This window comes from Gracilinanus agilis, chromosome 2 (genome assembly GCF_016433145.1).
Source record: "Gracilinanus agilis isolate LMUSP501 chromosome 2, AgileGrace, whole genome shotgun sequence".
Classification (NCBI taxonomy): domain Eukaryota; kingdom Metazoa; phylum Chordata; class Mammalia; order Didelphimorphia; family Didelphidae; genus Gracilinanus; species Gracilinanus agilis.
In genome coordinates this window covers 164,997,647-165,020,481 of record NC_058131.1, presented here as the reverse complement: position 1 = coordinate 165,020,481, position 22,835 = coordinate 164,997,647, and the positions used below count along the sequence as shown (strand labels likewise).

The 22,835-nt window shown below is 38.4% G+C and overlaps 1 protein-coding gene across 1 annotated transcript; it reads left to right on the top strand.

Moving 5' to 3' along the window:
- The first annotated feature begins 7,491 nt into the window (after positions 1-7,491).
- On the top strand, positions 7,492-21,746 carry POMK (protein O-mannose kinase). Its single transcript, XM_044660832.1, has 3 exons — positions 7,492-7,596; positions 15,619-15,927; positions 20,539-21,746. The coding sequence occupies exons 2-3, from the start codon at positions 15,625-15,627 to the stop codon at positions 21,307-21,309; spliced, it is 1,074 nt and encodes a 357-aa protein (XP_044516767.1). The 5' UTR covers positions 7,492-7,596; positions 15,619-15,624; the 3' UTR covers positions 21,310-21,746.
- Positions 21,747-22,835: the final 1,089 nt, after the last annotated feature.

The following is a 22,835-nucleotide window of genomic DNA, read 5'->3' as shown; positions in this document are numbered from 1 at the left end:
TATCCCAAAGAGAACAAAGAAATAGGGAAAGAGTCCATATATACAATTCATTTTGTAGTGGCAAAGTTCATTTTGTGGTGGCAAAGAATTAGAAATAGATATTCATCATTTGATGATGAACAAGTTATGGTCTATGAATATGGTGGAATACTATTATTCTTTAAGAAATTATGAAGAGGATGGTTTCATAAAAACCTAGGAAGACTTGTATAAACTAATGCAAAATGAAGTGACAGAACCAGAACAACTTACTATATACAGAAACCTCAATATTTATAATATTGATAGTCTTCCTTAATAAAGATAGTCAACTTTATCAACTTCCACAATTCCAAAAAGACTCATAATGAAGTGTTACCCACAGATAGAAAGAGAACTGGTCAACTTGGAGTTCAGATTCAATCATATTTTCTTCTCTTTCTTGCATTTTTGTAGTTTTGTTGTCTTTTAATAATCATATTTTATATTTTCCCAATTGCATATAAAATGATTTTTACTCATTAAAAATGTTTTTGAGTTTTAAATTTTCTCCCTCCTTTCCCCTCTTCCTGTGACAATAAGCAATTTGATATAGATTTTATATGTGCAATTATAGCATTTTTTAACATGGCTAATAAGAAATCTGTTCTCCATTTCTATCCATATTTGCAATGGGTTTTATTTGTCTAGCATTCTCAACAGTTGGGACAGAGGAAGAGAAGCTGAAACTGAAAATAAAATAAAATTGAATTTGAAGCTAAAAAAATTTAATGTGTGAAATGGATGGATACATAAAAAAATGTAAATTAAATGGATGAAAATGGACAAAAATATTAAATGCCCAAATTAACAAAATGAAAAAAGGTCTGGAGTTGAGAAGACTTGGGTTTAAATCTGACATTAGACACTTCCTAGCTTTGTGACCCTGAGCAAGTCACTTAACCCCCATTTGCATAATCTTGCTATCCTTCTGTCTTAGAATTGATCAAAATAAACAAGAATGAAAAATAGGGAACTTAAATTAACTAATTTTAGAAAAAGAAATTGAACAGTCCATGAAGGAACTTCCAAAGAAAAAAGACTGCAGTATTAGATGGATTTACAAGTAAATTTTATCAAACATTTAAAGATGAATTAAGCCCCATATTAAACAAATGTTTCATAATTAGGAAAAGAAGTTTTACCAGGTTCCCTCTATTATATAAAAATGGTTTTGATATTTAAACTAAGGAGAGTCACAACATCACTAAAGCATATTGATACAAATTATCACAGCAATTGATATATTATATACTAATTATATAAGAATTGATATATATTATATTATAAATTATACCACAAGACCAGCTTAAATTTATATCATGAATGCAAAATTTGTTTAATATTAGGAACTATAAACAAAGTTGAGCATATTAATAGCAAAACCAAAGAAATTATGTGATTATAAATGCAGAAAAAGCCTTTGACAAAACATGACACCCATTTATATTTTTAAAAATACTAGAAAACATAGCTCTTTCTAAAACCAAGTCAGCATTATCTGTAATAGGAATAAACTAGAGGTTTTTCCAATAAGATGAAGAAAAAACAAGGATGATTTTTATCCCTATTACTATACAATATAATGATAGACTTGACCATTATTACAACATGATAAGAAAAAAGTAATTGGAGAGAATAAGCAGAGAGAAAACAAATACCACTTTTTGCAGATAATATAATAGCTTACTTAGAGAATCCTAGAGAATCAACTACAAGAAAAAAGGCCAAATAATTGAAAGAACTTCAGCAAAATAGCAAGAAATAAGATAACTTCACATTAATTATCAGCTTTTGTGTATAATGCCAGTGAAATTCACCAGAAAAAAAGGAAATTCTATGTAACTACAAAAAGCATAAAATACTTGCAAGTCTACTTGCCAAAAGAAACATAGAAATTAAATGAACACAATTACAAAACAATATTTACACAATAAATAGATCTTAATGCCAAACATATATTGACTTTCCTTTTCCCTATTGCCTGAAGGCCAAATATGTTACATTTCACCCTTTCCCCAGTGTTCTCTGGTACCCTTAAGGTATTTAAAAACCTTGAAATTAAATTTTAAATTAAATTTAATGAATTAATTAAAATAATTAAATATTAAAATAACTTAAGGTATTTAAAGGGTATATAAGGCATATTCCCTTTAAAGGGTTTAGCCTCTCGTCAGTAGTACTGTAGGAGTGGGTTCCCTTGTACTCTAGTTTATTTAACCACTAACATTCACTTTTACAAAGGAATATTTACTTAAAAGTGATAATAACAGACATACAGACATACCCCACAACCTGTGGTAAACATGATTCTTCCCTTATCTCCATACCATCTCAGTCTCTGAGGACAGAAAGGGGATTAAGTTCATAGTTCAGTTCCTTTCCGATGTAGTATAGTCTCATTTTCAAGTCTAAAACTCCCCTTGATCTTGAGTTGGAGGTACTGTTGCTTCTCCGCCTCATTGACTAGTTATATTACCCTGCCTGGAATGCTAACTTCAAGATCACCATGGCTCATACTCCAGATATGAAGGGACATTACTGCCCATAAATCAAAATGAGGACAAAAGAAATAAGACAGATAAGAAAATACCCAAAGGAGTGTTTATGATGAAGAGGGGGTAGAATATCTCTCCTTTCTCCTTTAATTCCTAGCTAGCACCCATGCCGTGGGTGAACTCTGTGTGATCTTAACCTTCTAACCACAGTGGGAGAGGGAGTAGAGCAGAAAACAGAGCAAGACTATACCAATTGGCAGGGTTTTTTTTTGTTTGTTTGTTTTTTAAACCCTTACCCTCTGTCTTGGAGTCAATACTGTGTATTGGCTCCAATGCAGAAGAGTGGTAAGGGTAGGCAATGGGGGTCAAGTGACTTGCCCAGGGTCACACAGCTGGGAAGTGTCTGAGGCCAGATTTGGACCTAGGACCTCCCATCTCTAGGCCTGACTCTCAATCCACTGAGCTACCCAGCTGCCCCCCCCCAATTGGCAGTTTTAAAAGATGCAGCTTATTAAGGCTACACAACCAATCAAAGGAGGCTACTCCTACCCAGATGGCAGAAGAACATAGAGAAGCAGAATGACTCCATGCTAAATGGAGTATGTAGCAAATGACAATGCTATCCAAATTACTAATTCAGTGCCTTACCAATCATAAGATCAAAGGATAACTTTGTAGAACTAGAAAAAATAGTAATTCATCTGGAGGAACAAAAAAATCAGTAATGTCAAGGAAATTAATGAAAAATATTGAGAAGGAAGGAGGTCTAGAAATACCAAATCTCAAACTACATAGCGGAAATCATCATAAATATCATCTAAACTTTTAAAGAAATAGATTGATCAAATGACACATGTAAAACCCAATGGAATTGCGCATTGGCTACAGGAGGGAATGGGGGAAGAGGAGGGGAATCTTGTAACTATGTAAAAATATTCTAAATTAATTAAATAAAAAATTCCAAATTAAAAAAAAATTTGATGAGTAGAATGGTTTATATAAATAATATACAGTAGCAAATGAGCAGTATAGACTAGTTTTTGAGAAATCCAAGTATCTGGGTCTCAACAAAAATGGATGAGAAAACAGTGAAGCAGTCTGGCAGAAACTAAATATAGATTACATTTCCCACTACATACCAATATAAGGTCTGAATGGATAAAATGACTTAGAAACAAAAGGTGAAATAAACAAATTAGAGGTGCATCTATCAGGAACCAGGAGAACATTGTACATAGAAAGTAAGACATTGTGGAACAATCCCAAATAATGGACTTTGCTACTAGTAGTAATGCGATAAAGCCAGGACACTCCTGAAGGACTTACGGGGAAGGAATGTAACCACATTGAGAGAAAGAACTATGGGAGTAGAAATGCAAAAGAAAAAAACATATGACATCACTTATCACATGTATAGATAGGAATGTGATTTGAGGTTTAGGCTTTAAAAAATTGCTCTATAGCAAAAAATGAATAATATGGAAATAGGTATCAAGTGATAATATTTGTACAACCCAGTGGAATTGCTTGTTGGCTCTGGGAGGGGGGAGGAAAGAAAATGAACCATGGAAACATGAAAAAATATTTTAAAAGAAAATTTTTAAAAAGAAAAAAAGAAATTATGTCAGATCTATGGCTAGAGCAAGAATTCATGACCAAAAATGTGGAGTCAAGATGGCAAAATAGTAGGAAATAGTGCAGTGAAAGCTTCACTTTACAAACTTCTCCAATCAGATCTGTGAAATGCACCTGGCTGAATTCTGATGGAAGAATCCCAGGCAAAAGTCACAGTGAGTTATTTGTCCAGCCCACCTAAGGATAAGGAGACAGAGAAATCTGCAGATGTAGGGGATGGTTCAGGACAGGAACATGCCCTTTGAAGAACACTCTAAGATCTAGATAAGTTATGCTCCAGGCAATGCAACTAGGACAGGTGCCAACAGACAGTTTAGTAGCTCACTACCCAGTTCCAGGTCATAGATCAGGACAAACTGAAGAGAGGATCTCCACAGAGCAGTGGCATTCCCAGTTACAGAGATCCTGGATTGTTTATGGAGAAAGAAGGAAGTTCAGAAGCCAGCAGCAACAAGTTATGTGTCAGGTTGCAGGCCCAGAGTAATTTTCCTTAAACATCTAGCTCAGCCCTCAGGGGAATAACCAAGGCTGAAATCCTAGACCAAAGGGGAGCCCACAGTTCTGCCTCTCTGAACCAACAGAGTTGGTTTACAGTTGGCTTAATAGGGGCTGAGTCCAGTAGCAGTCTTTTCTTACACAAACCCAAAGCCAGGACAGGAACATGCAAAATTCAGACCAGGAGCAGTATTCAGACTTTACATTAGATCATACCTTCTGGGGAGCACCAAAGGCTCATTAGTCTCTGCCCATCTCTGAGATCCTGGATTAATACAATACTCAATACTCCAGACAAGTAGCAACAGAACCAGCTGAGATCTGACTTTCAGAAGTGTTACAGAGAACAATTGTAACATCAAGTTGAAAGCCAGGAAGCAGGCCAGAAGAATAGGCAAGCACTCCACCTTAATGAGCTGGTGGTAGGGAAGCTCAAGATACAAACACAAAAGAATGACTCTAAAATATCTATCAGCAAAACCTCAGAGAAAAACACAATTTAGGTACCAACTAAAATAGAATCATTAGTTTATGAAGGCAAAGATTTTTTTTTAAATCCTAGACATCATATTTCAAGAAAATTTTTTAAACTGCCTAGATTTCTTAGATGCAGAGGGCAAAAGGAAATTAGGAAATATCCACTTGTCATTTCCTAAAAGAAATACCAAAATGGAAACTTCTGGGGATATTATAGCCAAAGTCTATACTGTAGTTCTCAGAGCAAAGAAGAAATACTGCAAGCAGCCAGAAAGAAAGAATTCAAGTACCAAGGAATCACAGTTAGAATTATACACAACTTAGCAGCCACCATGATAAAGGAGCTAAGAATTTGAAATATTATTTTCCAGAAGACAAAGAAACCAAAAATAACTTGGCCAACAAAACTGACTATAATACTACTGGGGAAAATGGAAGTCCTAATGGGAGATATTTATCTCACCCAGAAAGGGAGAAGAAATATAAGATGACAGGTAGCAGGGATTTTTGAGTATGGAGGAGACATGGGTGTATTTTTAAGGAAGCAGCCAGTAGATAGTGAGAGACAAGATAATTGAAAGAGTGAGGTTAATAAAGGGAAAACCTAGTAGAGAAGATAATATGGAATTGGATCACTTGTGCATGTGGCGGTTTGCCTCTTCTTCTGGAACGATGACAAATGAAGAAGGTGATAGTTGAAGAGGACTGAGGTATACAAAATGAGGAGGAGAAAAGGAAGTTCTCAGTGAATGGCTTCAATTTTGTCAATGAAATAGGAAGCAAAGTTCTCAACTGAAAGAGTAAAAGGAAAGGGAGCCATTGGAGATTTAAGAAGAGATGAAAAGGTTTGGAAAAGTTGCTGTGATGAGTGGGATAATGAATTGAATTGGGAGGTGTAATTACCTTGCTGTAATGAGGACCCAGTTGAGATGACTTAGTAAAAACTTGTAGTGGACCCAGCACTTGTGACTTCCTCTAACTCCATTCAACATCATATGAGCAGGAGTGAAGGCAGTGAATGGTGGAAATAATCTGAGGTTGAAGCCTACAAGGCAAGGGACTAAAGAGAGCAGGATAATGTAGAGTTGAATTGGTCCTTTAAAGATGTTAAGCTGGGGAAAGGAGGAGAGTATAGCCAATGCAAGTAAAGAATTTCAGTATAGAGAGATTAGAGTATTAAAGAATAGGTTTAGGTGTTCCAAGCTAGAGGGAAAGATGGAATAATAAAAGATTATAAGATAAAGGAATTTCAGAGTACACAAACATGGAAGCAGACCATTTGGTGATAGAAAGGTCAAGGGTATGTCCATCCCTTGATGAAACAGGTGGAGTGGTGAAGTAGGCCATGGAAAATGAGTCAATTGAGAACCTGAGAAGTTAGCTCTTTGAGAGAATGTCAATATGGATGTTGAAGTCCTCTAGTAAGAGGAGTTGAGGGAAAAAGGAGGGAGAAACTCCTAGCTGTGAGAATCTTAATTGGATGCTAAATATGAATTGAATGAACCGGAAATGGCAATGGGAGAGGAATATTCTAATTCTCTCCCTCTCTATCAAAGAAGTGAGGAAGTTGGGTAAGAATGAAAAAATCTCGGTCAGGAATGCCAAGTCAACAGGAAGGAGTCAGTTCTCAGTGAGTGCCACAAGACTGAGGGAGTACGAAAGGAAACGGTTTGATGAAAGCAAGTTTGTTGCCATCAATAATGCATTTCCATTAGAATTGAGGCCCAGAAATGGGTTCAAATTCTGGCCTTGTTCCCCTTTTCTTTTTCGTTGTAGAACACAAGACCACTAAGGGGGGGGGGGCTGTAATACGTTACTCTCCAGGTCCCCCATTAAAATGGGATTTAAAACAGCAGGCTTTGAAGCAGCCTTACCAGTTTAGGACAGTAGGGGGACCTCGCATTTTCAGTGCAAGCTAAAAGTCACATGGAGGAGGTTTCCGGGTAGTCAGGGACGACGTGAAAGTGTGTCCGGAAGCCGAGGGATTCCGGAAAAGTGGAGGGAGCCTTCCAGGGGAATTGGGACCCAGAGAGCGCTGGGGTGACTCTATAGCCAAACGGCCTAATAGCTGGTAGCTAAACCGCTGGTAGTTAAAATCAGGAAGGGCTGAATTTTGCGGCGGCCCGGAGCAGGCGGCCCAGAGCTGGTGCTCCGTGGCAATCCTTGGCCCCTTTGGGATAGACTAGCCGCGGGACGGCGACAGCCGTCGGGACAGCGGCGGCGCTTTCTTGCAGAAGCCCAGGGCACTGGGCACGGCTGTGCGAGCGCTGCTCTGGGATGCTCCAGGCTGGCTCGCTTGGGCGAGCCTTTATCCGGAGCTCCGCCCTCGTCTTCTCACCTTCCGAGTCCGGGGAGATGAGCCCTGCAGACAGGTTCCTATGCCTTAGTGATGCTGCCTCCGGAGAGGGAGGGGCTCTGTCGCGAGTGGTCCTTCCTTCGAACGCGGTGAAAACGCCTTGATCCGAAGTGACAGGTAAGGAGGAGTGGAGAGGGGCATTGGTAGGAGGGGAAGGGTTGGGGAGGAGAGGGAAAGGAGGGGATGACAATCAGTTTCCGTTCATCAACAGGTAATTTATCCAGCCTTTGCCCTAAGGGTCGGGTATTTAGCATCAGGCGGAGGAATGAAACACTCCCCTTCCTTCTCACCGGAACCTTACCTTTGACTAGGGGAGAAAGAAGCACATTTAATAATATAACAATATAAAATAAATTATAACACTATTTCCTCAGCATGGGGTTTTTCTGCTTATATAATTCAATCCCCAAGCATTCTATTAAGTGCTTATTGTGTGCCCCACGCTAATCAGCCTATGAAAGCTAATAATAGTTTATAGTTACAGAAGTATCAGACACTATGCTGTTCCTTACAATTTTTATTTCACATTTGTGTGTGTGTGTGTGTATAATTTGGTATACCAGTTGGTGTTTGTATTTGTGCTGTGAGTATATATTTATTGGTATTTGTATTACACACACAGCACAAATAGAAATACCGGTGTATATATACTTAGTTGAATACTGGGTAATTTGAAAGGGAAGGCACTAGCAGCTGTGGGGAGGGGATCATTGTAGAAAGTGTGGGCTGAGTTGAGAAAGAGGGAAGCTGTGAGGGGGAGCTGAGTAGGGGATGCATCCCAGTTTTGGAGGACAGCCAGTACAAACTCATGGAGATAGGTGATGGAAAATTGTGTGTGACATAAACATCAAGCGCCTACTATGTTACCAGCCACTGTGCTAAGCCTCGACTGCCTGTTTGACTGTTTAGCACAAAGTGGGAGAGAGTAAATAGCCTATGCAACTGGAAATAGAGGTTAGAGGACAGTTTCCATTAAATGACTTAGGGTTAGATTTACTTAGGCATCTTTTCTCAAGGATTCTTAGTCAGAGACTTTATTTTTAAATAGGATTTAGTGATCTTAATCTCTTCTGGAAGCTGGTGGACCTTTCTACTCCATTTTTGGTTTCCTCTAATTAGGATGTGAATTCCTTAAGACCAAGCTGGCTTTTCTTTTTGTATCTTCAGCACTTGGCATATAGTAAGATCTTAATAACTGCTTTTTAATTCATTCATTTTTTCATAACAAATTACTCCTCCTATGTTTTACAAACTCAGATTATGCCAGAACATTTAAAATAAGGCCATAATATGGTGGGCACAACAAGATTCAATATTTTGCAAAAAGTTTTTTATTTCTTACATATTTTGTATATTTTTTTATTTTATCCATTCCTAGATATAGTCTTTTCCTTTACTCCACCCTGAGCCTTCCCTTGTATCTGAGAAAAAAGCAATAGGAACAATTAAGCAAACCAAAATACATATCAACATTGTCAGGCAACACATGCAGCATTCAACACCCAGAGTCCCCCACCTGCTCAAATAATAGGATATATTTCTAAATTCCTTGTCATTTTGTTATATAAACAATGATATTATCTTAGCATGTTGTTTTTAATGCTTATATAATTCAATCAACAAGCATTTATTAAATGTCTATTGTGTGCTTCATAGCATTTCTTTTTGTTGTTCAGGCTTATTTTTCAGTGACTCCCTTTGGGGTTTTCTTGACAAAGATATTGGTGTTATTTGCCATTTCCTTCTCCAGCTCATTTGACAGATGAGGTGCTTGCTCAGGATCACAAAGCTAGTAAATGTCTAGTTAAAAAAAAAAAAAGCTAGTAAAAAGGCCATATTTGAATTCAGGAATAATTTTCTTGATCTTCCAAGCTCAGTGCTCTATCCACTGTACCTTAGGACTACTGGCCCCTAAGCTAGTCAGCCAATAATAACTAACATTTATATATGTGGCAGGCACAGTGCTAAGTTCTTTACAGTTATTATCTCAGTTGGTCATCACAACAACCCTGTGAGGTAGGGGCTATTAATTACTCCCATTTTACAGATGGGAAAACCTAGGCAAATAGCAGTTAAGTGACTTGCAAAAAGTCATACAACTAGTAAATGTCTGAAGTCAAGATTTGAAACTCAGGTCTTCCTGAATCCAGGCCTGGTGTTTTACCCATACTATGCCACCTAGCTAGTGATAAAAGGCAAAAAATAAATATTATCAGCCTTCAAGAAGCTTTCATTTTTTTTTTGGTGGAGGCAAACTATAATTACAACATGTAATTGTTTGATTTTTTTTTTTTGACTTGGTAATAACACCAGGGCTTTCCCCATACTGCCCCCACATTAAATGTCTTTCAAACTTTAGTGTAGATTATCAGTAAATTTTTTTCTAAATAGCTTTCCTTTGCTTCATGAACAAATGTTAGGAATCCCTTTAAACAGGTATGAAGAACTAGATTTTACCTCCTGCCTCTAGTCCTATAGCCCATTGTCCTTAATCTGAAACTTACCTGTTAAGATCCATAACTCTAAGGGCTTTCCTCTGCTCTTTTCTCTGCTCAGTATCTCTTTCATCAGAATTCTAATTGGAAATGGACACTTTCCCCCCACTTTTTAAAAATTTTCATAACTTAAAAAAAAAACTATTACATTCTGTCTCCTAGTATCAGTTCTAAGATTGAAGGGAAAGGGCTAGCTAGACAAAAGGGTTTTTGGCTTGCCCAGGGTCACTCAGCTGCAAAAAGTGTCTGAGGTCAGATTTGAATCTAGATCCTTCCAACTGCAGGCTTTGTGCTCTGTCTACTGTGCTATGTAGCTGCCCCTTTTTTATGATATATTTTTATCACAACATGGCTTATATGAAAATATTTTTTGCATGGCTTCATATGTGTAATGGATATCATATCATGCCTTCTCAATGGATTAGGGAGAAGAAGTGAAGGGAAAGAGGAAATTTGGAACAAAAAGATAACTACTTTTCAAGGGCTGAGATATATCAGTTTAAGGTATTTAAAGGTTTTGGTGGCCTTATGCACCAATAACCCATCCTCCACATGTTTGTTTTTTCTTCCAAGTATCATATGACTATACTTTCCACTAAGTACAGGGAAAGCCTAGTGCTCTTTTCTCCTTAGCTCAAGAAAGTGGCATTTGAATTTAATGAGACATTTAGATTTTAAAAATTCCCTGCTCTGAGGAAGTAGCTCATGGATCTCATTCCTTCATCAGCAATGGTATATCTTTTGACTTCAAAGAACTGGAGAAACCAAAGGGTCTTTGTCAATTCCTCAGACAATATTTATTGAGTACCTACTGTTCAGTGAGATACTGGTGAGATCATATGGGAAAGAGGAAACTGTTCTTATTTATGAAGAATCTTCATATAGAAAAATATTTATATCCATTCTCTTGAAGTACAAAGAAATAGAAATTAAGAGGAGGACCATCAATGGGGAATGCCCAAATAACCTGAAGCTTATGGATTGCTGTTGTTAGAAGAGGTGAAACAGAGAAACCTGGGAAGGCTTGTTTGAACTGATAACAAGTGAAGTGTCAGAAACAGAAGAAAAATGTATACCACAAAAACAATGTAGTAAACAACTTGATATGCAATTAAATGAATACAATAAAACCACTTTTAAAAAAAATTTAAGAATTCTGATCAATGAAATAACCAACCATGATTTCAGAGGACCACTGATGAAACTTGCTATCTACTTCTCAATAGAGAAAATAATAGATACAGAATGAGGTATGTCTTTGGACATGGATAATGTGGTAATTTGCTTTGCTTACCTATGCATATTCGTTGAAGGATTTTGTTTTTCTTTTAAATTAGGGGAATGGAAAGAAGAAGAAAAAACACTTGTTATTTAACAAATAAAATAAAAAAATTTAAAATAACTGCATCAAAAAATGTACCATTGATCCCATGGGCATAGCTACCAGAGTTCAATCCCTCCACAGTGAGTCCTTTTATCATCACTTTTTGTTGTATTCTTTCCAATCTCTTTACATACTTCGAGGCTGATTTTTTTCAGCCTCTTGCTAAGTGTTGAGTCATTTAACATAAAGGTTTTTACCCTTTATGTTAAGGTACTATGTAGCACATCCCAAAAGAAATATTCAGGCTCCTCCTGGTTACATAGCAAAAAAAAACCAGAAAAGCCACAAGTTTACAAAGTACATATCTTTTGTAATGCTGTTCTCATGAGTAACTCCAAAGATCCTGGCCATCTTTTGAGATGTGGCACATGCCATTCCAGTAGCCTTTGCCAGGAGTAGTTTAAATTCTTTTTTTCTCAGGTGAGGTTAGATGACAGATGGACACCAAAGGTGGATGAGCAGTCATGGGGAAAAAAAGGCTTGTGGGGGGGGGGGTGGAGAAAGCCCTCATAACAGAGCTTCTTGTCCTCCTTGAACACTCCATATAGGACTCAAACTAATCAGTGAGTTAAGAGGATGCTTATCTCAATCAAATGAAGACTTCTCTTAGGACAGTGTTAACAAAGGTTTTCAAGTTTTGAGTGCCCAAACTGCAACTTCAGGCTGCCCGTGAGCCTTCCACATTACCCCAGATAGCTAAGGGAGGAAGTGTTCTCTTTAGGCTGCTGGACAGAGGGGCAGGGCATGCAAAAAATGTCCTCCAGCACTGGGAAGAGGGGGAACAGAGCAGCTCCTCCAGTGCCAGGGGGGCATACTTGCCAATACTTCGCCTACACTGCCTTAGGAGAATGGGAAGATTCCAATAGCCATGAAACTATAGTTTTGAAGCAAGCTATGGAGAGCTTTCGAATTTGGTCAGATGTGGAAGATGCCAAAGTTATCTCTTGTATCCAGGGCCCTTACCAGTCTTCCTCACTTTTGTCTTGCCATTAAATTTCAGTGAGGGTCACGCCACAGAAGAACCTAGGAAGCCAAGAACAAATCTTGTCCTTCAGTCTTACCTTTTATAGTCTTTTTTCCATGTCACTTCCTGTCTCTCCCCCTCTTCACAGGAACCAATTATATAGTCTTTCATTTTGCCTGGCACTGCCTGGGGGGGAGCAGTATTTGTGGCCTTTGGAGCTAGTAAGTGACTTGTGAACTCTCCTACCTAGTGACCTACCAAGTGCTAAGTAGGGGCACTGCAAGTTCTTGATTTGATTAGATTAAAATAGACAAAGGGAGATTAATTCTATCTTCACAGATGCTAAGAAAAAGAATGTGTATAGATCAAGTGTGAATGCATTCAGTTTACATACTATTTATGACTTAATGACTATCCTCTAACAACAAGTTGTTCAGGAATTCCTTCTTGAATTACCTCATCTATAATACTTTGTATTTATTCACTTTATATATTGTACAGAGTTACATGCGAGGATGCATTGTCTCCTTCATAGAATATAAGTTCCTTGCCAGTATATATTGTTTCATTTCTTGTATTTATATTCTGGAGTTTGACACAATGCCTGGCACATTGTAAGTTCTTCATGAATGTTTATTGATTGATTTTCTTTAGTGGGACAGAATATTTTGCCTAGGAGGAGAAACAACCACAGTTTAGTAAGAGGATTCAAAACAGGGCATTAATTCACTTCCATAAATTTTTAAAAATTAAATTAATATTTTTTACCAATTATATATAATTACAAAGTTCCACCTAAAATTTCTGAAGCTATATGTTCCAAATTGTCTCTTTCTCTTTTTTCCTCCCCTCTCTGGGAGCTGGCAAGCATATACATTTTCAATTAAGCAGGTTTCCTATATATGGCACTATATAAGACACTAGGGATAAAAAGGTAATTGTTTATATTTCTATAAAGATAAAAGGATCATAGATCATTGATTTAAAGCTGGAGAAACGTTAGAGGTCATTGAGACCAACCTCGTTTTACAAAAGAGGAAACTGAGGCACAGAGAATCCAATGTCCAATCTACTATAGTATGTTGTCTCATAAATTTATTGTTTTATTATTTTTTATTTTAATAACAAATTTCCACATAAGTTTTTTGAAGTTATATGATCCAAATTGCCTCCTTCCCTATTTCCCTACCGCCTCCCAGAATGGTAAGCAATTCAATCTGGGTTATACATGTATTATCACACATAATTTCCAAATTATTCATTTTTGTGAGTAAATAATCTTATAAAATCAAACCCCAAAACATATACTCAAATAAACAAGTGATAAATCATATGCTTTCATCTGCATTCCTACTCCCACAGTTCTTTCTCTGGATATGGATAGCGTTCTTTTTCATAAGTCCCTCTGAATTGTCCTGGGTCATTGTATTGCTGTTAGTAGAAAAGTCTATCACATCTGATTGTTCCACAATATTGTTAATGTTCTCCTGGTTCTGCTTATTCACCCTGCATCAGTTCATGAAGGTCTTTCCAGCTCTTTCTGAAATCATCCTGTTCTTTATTACTTATGATACAATAGTAGTCCATCACCACCATATGCCACTATTTGTTCAGCCACTCCTAAATTGACGGACATCCAATTCTTTGCCATCACAAAGAGAGCAGCTATAAATATTTTTGTACAAACATGCCCTTTCCCATTTTTCTTATCTTTGGAATACAGACCCAGTAATGGTATTGCCATTGTTTTATAGGTCTCTCATAGATTTAGAGCTGGCAGGGGCCTAAGAATACTAGTCTTGCTGCCTCATTTTAGAAATGAGGAGACAGAGGGCCTTAGAAGTGAGGTGGTCACTCAGGCAGTATGTAAAAGAACAAAGATTTGAACACAGCCCTTCTGACTCCAAAATCTTTCCACTTGACCATGCTGTTATAAGGTTTACAAAGTTCTCTCCTTAAATAACCCTCTAAGAGAGTTAGTGCAAGTATCATGGTCTTAGAGATGATCAAATTAAGGTTCCTGATTGCCCTCAGTGACCCAGCTAAGTAACACTATTCCTGTAGAGATCATTTGATTCCAAGTTCAGTGTGCTTTCTACTCTGTGACACTGTCACTCAGAATTAAATCTGTCATTCCAGATTCTAAGGGGCTTGAAATCTATTATAATTCTTATGAATATACTTATGATATAACTTTATCTACTATGATGGGTACAGGCAAATAGAGCTCAAGTCCTTAGTGGTAATTTGGTTATATATACAAATACCTATGATGAACATGATGGGCAGTGAGATGGAGCAGTGGATAGAGTGCCAGACCCAGAGTCAGAAGGAGTCATCTTCCTGAGTTCAAATCTGACCTCAGATACCTAATAGCTGTGTGGCCCTCAGGAAGTCACTTAACCCTGTTTACCTCAGTTTTCTCATCTATAAAATGAGCTGGAGAAGGAAATGGCAAAAAACTTCAGTATTTTTGTTAAGAAAACCCCAAAAGGGCTCATAAAGAATCAGATGTGACTAAAAAAAGGACTGAACAAATCGTTTATAAGCTAGTTAAATGGGGGAACGAGGACTAGGTCTCTCAGCCACAGTCTAGGGCATATAGTAAAGACTGTTGTGATTCACCTGTAGAAAGAGTGGTTATCCTTTGGGCACACGAAAGCCTGTATGCTTAACGGCTGGAAAGGCTGGTAGCAGCAGACTACCCATCTATTCTGGAGATAAATTTTCCCAGGTGTCTGCCAGGGCATTTGAGCAAGTTAAAAAGGCATGTTATTAGCTTGTGTGACCTGGCCCCTTTATGCCTTGGGCACCTCTGACAAAGGAAGGACTGGATCTAATGGTTACAACAGATGAATAAATTACTTTGACTTCTGTGTGGGTTCCTGCCTCATGGAGGAATTTTAGATTCACTCTTTTCCTTTGCTCATAAATAGCTAAGTATTTAGAGAGTTGGACTTGGAGTCAGAAGGACCTAAGTTCAAATCCAGGCTCAGAAATTGCAAGACCCAGAGAGGTCACTTCAACTCTTAGCCACAGTTTCTTCATCTGTAAAATGGAAATAATAGCACGTATCCCACCCAGTTGTTGTGAGGGTCAAATGAGATAACATAGATAAGATGCTTTGCAAACCTTAAAGCCCTCTCTAAATGTGAAGTCTTACAATTGTTATTTGAATACCTAGAATCCTGGGACAGCTTAAAGCCCTTGAACTAGTTTTTTCAATCTACACTCTCATGAAAAGGAAACAACACAAAATTGAACACAGTGTTTCTTGGTTCATTTTTGTCTTCTAGGGCGGCATGGAAGAGAACGACATGGAAAAGAAATTGCAGGGTTGTAAAAAAGGTTCTTCTCAAAGAGAAATCCCTGTCCCACCAGCTGTACTGTTGCTGTTTGTAATGGGCCTTATGAACATCATCCTCTACCTCTACCTTGATCATGTTTTTGTCTCTCCTCCGCCCGCTGTTGTGGAGGCCCTTCGCTGTCCCTTTGGGACTTTCCGTATGGGACAGATGAAAAATTGTTCCCCATGGCTCTCTTGTGAATCCCTGAGAACAGAAGTCAGGAAACTGAAACGTGTTGGGGAAGGAGCTGTGAAAAGGGTGAGTTCATTCTCAGGATGGGACAGCTATTTTCACTGGGCAAGAAACAGTTTGATTTTTGTCTTCATCCCCAGCACCCCAACCAACAGGGCATTCCACACATTAGGTGCTTAATAGATGTTTATTGAATGAATGCATGAGTTAACAAAATGAATTGCCCCAAAGGGAATAGTTAGAGCACCTCTGCCAGTATATTGGTACCCCGAAGTAAACCCAGAAAAAGGAACTTTGGTGGAGGGTCCAAGACAGGCTTTGAACACAAAAAGCATTTCAATCAAATATGATCCTTATCCAGAGTTGAAATATGATGTTTGTTTCTAGAGATATGAGACCCAGAGTGCAAAGCTGAACTTATCCAAAGCTCCAGAGATCCAGGTATTAAAAATGGCTGTTGCACTTGCTTCAGGAAAATCAGATAAGACAAATAATACTAGATTAAGAGTAGAGTAGATTTTCCAGGATCTTTTTTTACTTTAGATTTCTTTAAAAAAAAAATTTTTTTTTTGAGATGGCTATGTTGGCACATACCTGTAATCCCTGCTTCCACAGTGACTGAGGCTAATGGATTGCTAGAGCTCAGGAGTTCTGAGCTTCCATAGACTAAATAAACAGTCTGGGGGCTCATAGTGAATCTGACCCTGGTTTGGTGAACCCCTGGGGAGGAGGAAAAGGGTGGATACCTGATTGCCTGAGGAGGAACTGCAGTCACAGAGGAGACTTGCTTGAGATACAACAGAGCCACTTAGTAGTGTGATCAGGCCTGCAAGTGACTACTATGCTTCTAGCCTGAATGAAATAGGGAAAGTCAGTCTCTTAAAAAAAATGTTTTTAATAAAAATTTAACTTTTTGATATTCTATACTGGATAGTATAGTTAGGTAGCACAGTGGCTAGAATGCTGGACCTGGAGTCAGGAAGAGGAATCCTGAGTTCAAATGTGGCCTCAGACCCTTATTAGCTTCATGACCCTAGGCAAGTCACTTACCTTGTTTGTCTCAGTTTCCTCATCTATCAAATGAGCTGTAGAAGGCAATGACAAACCACTTTAATATCTTTGCCAAGAAAACCCAAAATGGGATCACAGGACTTAAATTACCTACAATAGCATTTGATAGATTTCAGCAAATAGGAGTAATTCTGTGTACTGTTTCCCTTTTTAAAAAAATCCTCAAGTATTTTATTATAAAATCAATTAAAAATTGAATTTGGATTTATTTTAATTTAACCATCATTTTTTAAAGTGCTGGATATGTGCATCGAATGCCAGTTTAAAACAGTGAATTCCTTGAAAAAATTAAAGAGAGCCCTTGCCCTCCAGGAGCTTATCTTCCTCAGACAGTGGGGGAATGCAACCTGCAAATAGAGAAGTAAATACCAAACAATTAAGGGAGGCTCTAAGCGCTAACAAAGAGGGAAATGAGAAGAGCTTCAGGGAGAAAGGGAGAAAGGTAGACTATGAAAGAGGAAACAAAGAAGATATAGAAGGTGACTGGTCCTAGGATTCTCCCTAGGACTGCTTTGAGTGTTCTTGGAACAGGTTTCTTAACCGTTTATTTCTTTGTGAGCCCTCGATGTCCTTCTGCCTGGGCCCAGCTTCTCAAAGAAGCCAGGGCACAGATCCTTGCACTCGGATGCCCACGTGGAGAAGCTCTATACAATTAGCCCAAACAAGACCTAGACTGACTGCCTGTGGCTCAGGTTATCAGACTTAAATTGAAGAGAGTAGGGAAAACCATCAGACCATATAGGTATGACCTAAATAACACCTCTTATGTAAAAGAAGTGGAAGTGGAAGAAAAATAGATTTAAGGCATTCAATCTGGTAGCTGGAGTGCCTGAAGAACTATGGACAGAGGTTCACACTATTATACAGGAGGCAACAACAAAAACATCACAAAGGAAAAGAAGAGCAAGAAGGCAAAATGGTTCTCTGAAGAGTCTTTACAAATAGATAATGAAAGAAAGGAAGCAAAAGACAAAGGAGAAAGGGAAAGGTATGCTTCATTATAGGTAGGATTCCAGAGAAAAGCAAGGAGAAAGTTTTTTTAAATAAGCAATGGAAAAGGGTCAGCTAGGCAGTACAGTGGATAGAGGGTCAGGCTTGGAGTCGGGTGGTCCTGGGTTAAAATCTGGCCTCAGATACTTTCTAGCTGTGTGACTTTGGGCAAGTCACCTAACCTCCATTGCTTAGCCCTTGTTGCCTTTCTGTCTTCAACAGAAGGTGGTAAGAGTTTAAAAAAAACAAAACACCAAAACAAAACAAAACAAAAAACCAAGAAATGATGGGAAAAAATAGAATAAAAACAATAGAATGAGAAAGGAAAGAGATCTCTTCAAGCAAATAACAACCTAAAGGTGTATGTACTATGAAGGGATGTGCCTAGCAAAGTCAAAAGAATGCCTTAGGGATCTTTCTTAGCTTTAGGATTTTATGTGAATGTCAAGAAGATCACAAGATCTACAGCCATTATTTTTCAGGCTGTGTTTTAAACAGTTTTGTTGAGGATAACATGCAGGTTTAAAAAAAAATACATCATTTGGGGTTCTGTGCTATTCATTTACATGGCCAATCAGTAAACATTTATTAAACTCCTGCTATCTGCCAGGCACTATATTAAGCGCTCGGGGATTCAAAGAAAGGCAAAAACACAGTTCCTGTTTCTCAAGAAGCTCACACACACATGAATGCTTATTTTTGTCAATGTGTGACTCAGTTTAGAATAAAAACAGTGACAAGACTGAAAAAACCCCAGAGGAAATCCTTTCCTTGCCTTTTTTGCTTACAGCCTTGGTAACATTAGAGTGTCACACAAAACGGATCTTTTATTTAAACATACTACTACTACTACTACTACTACTACTACTACTACTACTACTACTACTACTACTACTACTACTACTACTACTACTACTACTACTACTACTACTAGCAACAATAAAAATAATACTAACAATATAAAATACATCTATAAGACTTCATGGTTTCCAAAACATTTTTTCCTCATAAGTCTCTTATATGTTAGAGCACTGGTCCTAGAGTCAGGAAGACTCTAGTTCAAATCCTGCCTCAGATACTTTTATTTAACTCTGTGACCCTGGGCAAGTCACTTAACCTCTGCCTTATTTCCTTATCTGTAAAAGGTAGATATTAATAGCACCAGGGTTGTTATGATGATCAAATGAGATCATAATTGTAAAGTGCTTAGCACAGGGCCAGGCACATAGTAATTACTATATAAATATTAATTATTATTAATAAAATGAAAGTTCAGCAACCTTCCCAGGGTCACACAGCTAGAAGGTATCAGAGCTGGGACTTGAATCTACATCTTTGAACTGAGTGCTGGTGGCAGTGCCACTTTGGAGGAAAAGGGTCTAAGCCATCTTGGTTGAGTCCATTATTTCCCTGTCTGTCTGCACCTGACACTCTGACATGGCAATACAACCCTAAACTTTTTTTTTTTTAAACCCCTGTACTTCGGTGTATTATCCCATAGGTGGATGATTGGTAAGGGTGGGCAATGGGGGTCAAGTGACTTGCCCAGGGTCACACAGCTGGGAAGTGGCTGAGGCCGGGTTTGAACCTACCTAAACTTTTTTTTTAAAACCTTTACCTTCCCTCTTAGAATTAATACCATGTGTTGGTTTCAAGGCAGAAAAGTTGTAAGGGCTTGGCAATGGGAGTTCAATGATTTGACCTAAGGTCACATAGATGGGAAGTGCCTGAGACCAGATTTGAACCCAGGACCTCCTGTCTCTAGATCTTACTCTCAATCCACTGATCCTAATAACCGATTCCACCATAAACTTTTTTTTTTAAACCCTTAACTTTGGTGTATTGTCTCATAGGTGGAAGAGTGGTAAGGGTGGGCAATGGGGGGTCAAATGACTTGCCCAGGGTCACACAGCTGGGAAGTGGCTGAGGCTGGATTTGAACCTAGGACCTCCTGTCTCTAGGCCTGACTCTCACTCCACTGAGCTACCCAGCTGCCCCTCACCATAAACTTTTAAAAAGAAAAGCTGCTTAATAACTTTTTAGAGCATATTGTATACCTAGGACTTTTTTTGTTTGCTTATTTTTGTTCTCCCCCACTCACCCAAGGAAATAGAAGATAGGGAAGTATTCTTTAGACAAAAGAAAAACAAACAATAGTACTTCCAGCTAAAAGTTTCTGAAATGATTTTTAAAATTAAATGGGTTTCCCACACCCTTCCCTTAAGGTTCTTCCTCCTAAAATCCTCATTTAAGCAGTGTCTGAGCCATAAAATTCAATATAAGTAGTGCCCAAGAGTTGTTGATGTTTTCAAAAAACCTCCCAAAGGTCTGATCCTGTATGGTTTGTTCATCTAATAACCTGCTCTTTATGGTAAATATGCCCTCATATGGACAACTTGAGCATGTATACAGGACCCATAGGCTTATGATGTAGTACTGAAAGTTAATCCGAGGGCTACAGGATGCTTTACTTGAGAACCAAGACTTAATTACAGCTTCTGTGCCACACTTAGAAATTCTGCATCCCATTGTTCACTCTGTACCCAGAGGGGGGCGTTTCTCTGCATGTTAACGGAAACGTTTTAGACCTAATGTTCATCCTTTGCTTGGTTTCAGGTCTTTCTTTCTGAATGGAAGGAACAGAAAGTGGCTCTTTCACAGCTCACCAGACCAGAGATGAAAGAAGATTTCCTCCACGGTGTGAAGATGCTGAAAGCCTTACAAAGTGAACATGTCGTCATGCTGCTTGGCTATTGCGAAGATGATGGCACTCTGCTTACCGAATATCATCCTTTGGGAACTTTGAAGACCCTGGAAGAAACATTAAGCCTCCCTAAATACCAAAGCCTGAACACCTGGCATCACAGATTGAAACTGGCAATTAACTATGTAAACATTATTAACTATTTACACACTAGTCCCTTGGGCACCTTGGTGATGTGTGACTCAAATGACTTAGACAAAATACTTTCTCAGTACTTGTTGACAAGCAGTTTTAATATCGTGGCAAATGATCTTGATGCTTTGCCTACTGTCAACAAGGACAAGGGGATCCTGGTCAGATGTGGCCACAGGGAGCTCCTGGGGGAATTTGTAGCCCCTGAGCAACTTTGGCCTTATGGAGAGGAAACTCCTTTTAATGATGATCTCATGCCACCATATGATGAGAAGACAGACATCTGGAAAATACCTGAAGTCTCCAGTTTCCTTTTGGGGCATGTGGAAGGGAGTGATGTAGTCAGATTCCATTTGTTTGAGATCCACAAGGCATGTAAGAAGAAGAATCCAGAAGAAAGGCCTTCAGCCCAGGTGGTCCTAGACACTTACCAAAAGGTTTTGAATTCACTTAGAGACACAGTCATGCCTGGGGTAAGAGAAATGTTGTGAAAACCAGACTAAACAGTAAGAGGAGGGCCATGATGATTTAATGGAAGAATACAAGCTACTTTTCTCAGTTGACATTTTTAGTCTTGGTTGTGGCAGTCTTCAGCTGCACTCAGATGGTTATTTTCAGTCATCTCTTTGTAAATGTTGAGCTGAAAAATGGTAAAAAAAAAATTGGGGGGGAAGAGTGGGAAGAGGAGTGATATGTGCATGGAAGACGTAGAAAGGACATTGCATTTCAAGTCAGAGGCCCTGATTACATGGGTTCAAATCCTGGCTCTATCACTTACAATCTTTGTGATATTAGTTAACTTCTTCTGGATCTCAGTTTCCTTATTTGCAAAATGAACGGGTTGGCCAAGATGACCTCTGTAAAGTTTGTTTCCTGTTCTTACGAACTTTGGACCTTATTTTAAATCTAGCTTCCAATTCCTTTCTCAAGTTACCCCCCTGGTGGAAGGACAAGGGACTTATGCTATGCCTAAGAGGTAAACAACTAAAGGAAAAAGAACAGAGCAGCAAAGAGGCTTAGGTAAATTGACCTTGAATATAATTGAATATATAAAAATCAAAATAACTTAACCACATTCCTTATTGTGATGTGGAGGTCACTCTGTGTTCTTAAAATTGAGGCCACTAAATGCCATGTTCTGACTGGTCCCATAAAGCCAGAAACACCTCAGTGATGGATGCAGAGATGGACTCTCCGTGTGTACTTAAAGGGCAAATCTAACTAACAAGTTCATTCCCTTCATAGGATGTTGGCTGTTAGGTGATGATTTTTTTTTTGTGGTGGTTGGGAAAGTAATTCATGAATGGACCAGAGAACAAAAAGACACTTTCTCCTACCTGGCCCCCTTTTTTTGCCTCTTTTTCTAGGGAAAAGTTTCAGTGAATCACACAATTTTCACATCATCTATTAATGTTAATTTATTCATTTGTATTCCCAATATCTGATTGAAAAGCAACATGTGCTTGGTTAGTTTTCTTGGGATATCAGTCAAACAAAAGGAAGGCCCCTAGAATATCCTGTGTAGACCTCCCTTTGGAGAATGTGTAGGAGGACCCAGACAAGAACTGTTTAAGATGAGCATCCATGGATGGATTGAGATCTGCATTACTGGAGAAAGTACTTACATTAGAGTTTTGGAGCACTCCGTGTGATCTTAGTCCAAAAAACTAGCAGATATACTGCCACAGGAACGGAGCCATATTCTTTCTCTTAAGTGAAGAAGTCAGAGCCCCCAACCACTAAACTTAAAGCTAGGTTGTAAGTGTCCCAGTGATGCTATGAATAGTCAACAAAAACGACAGGTCAGTGTCACCATCTTATTTACCAGAAAGAATGGAGTGGTCCACTTGACTAAAACCTTGAAAGAATTCTTCACCTATGGATATATTCTCCTCCTTTTCATTGGATGATATGGTTATTCTCATTTTTATTAATCTTCACTAGTCAGGTAGTTTAAACTGCCTTCCCAAATTGGAGGCCTATAGAGATGGAGATACATCGATATAGGTTTTATTCC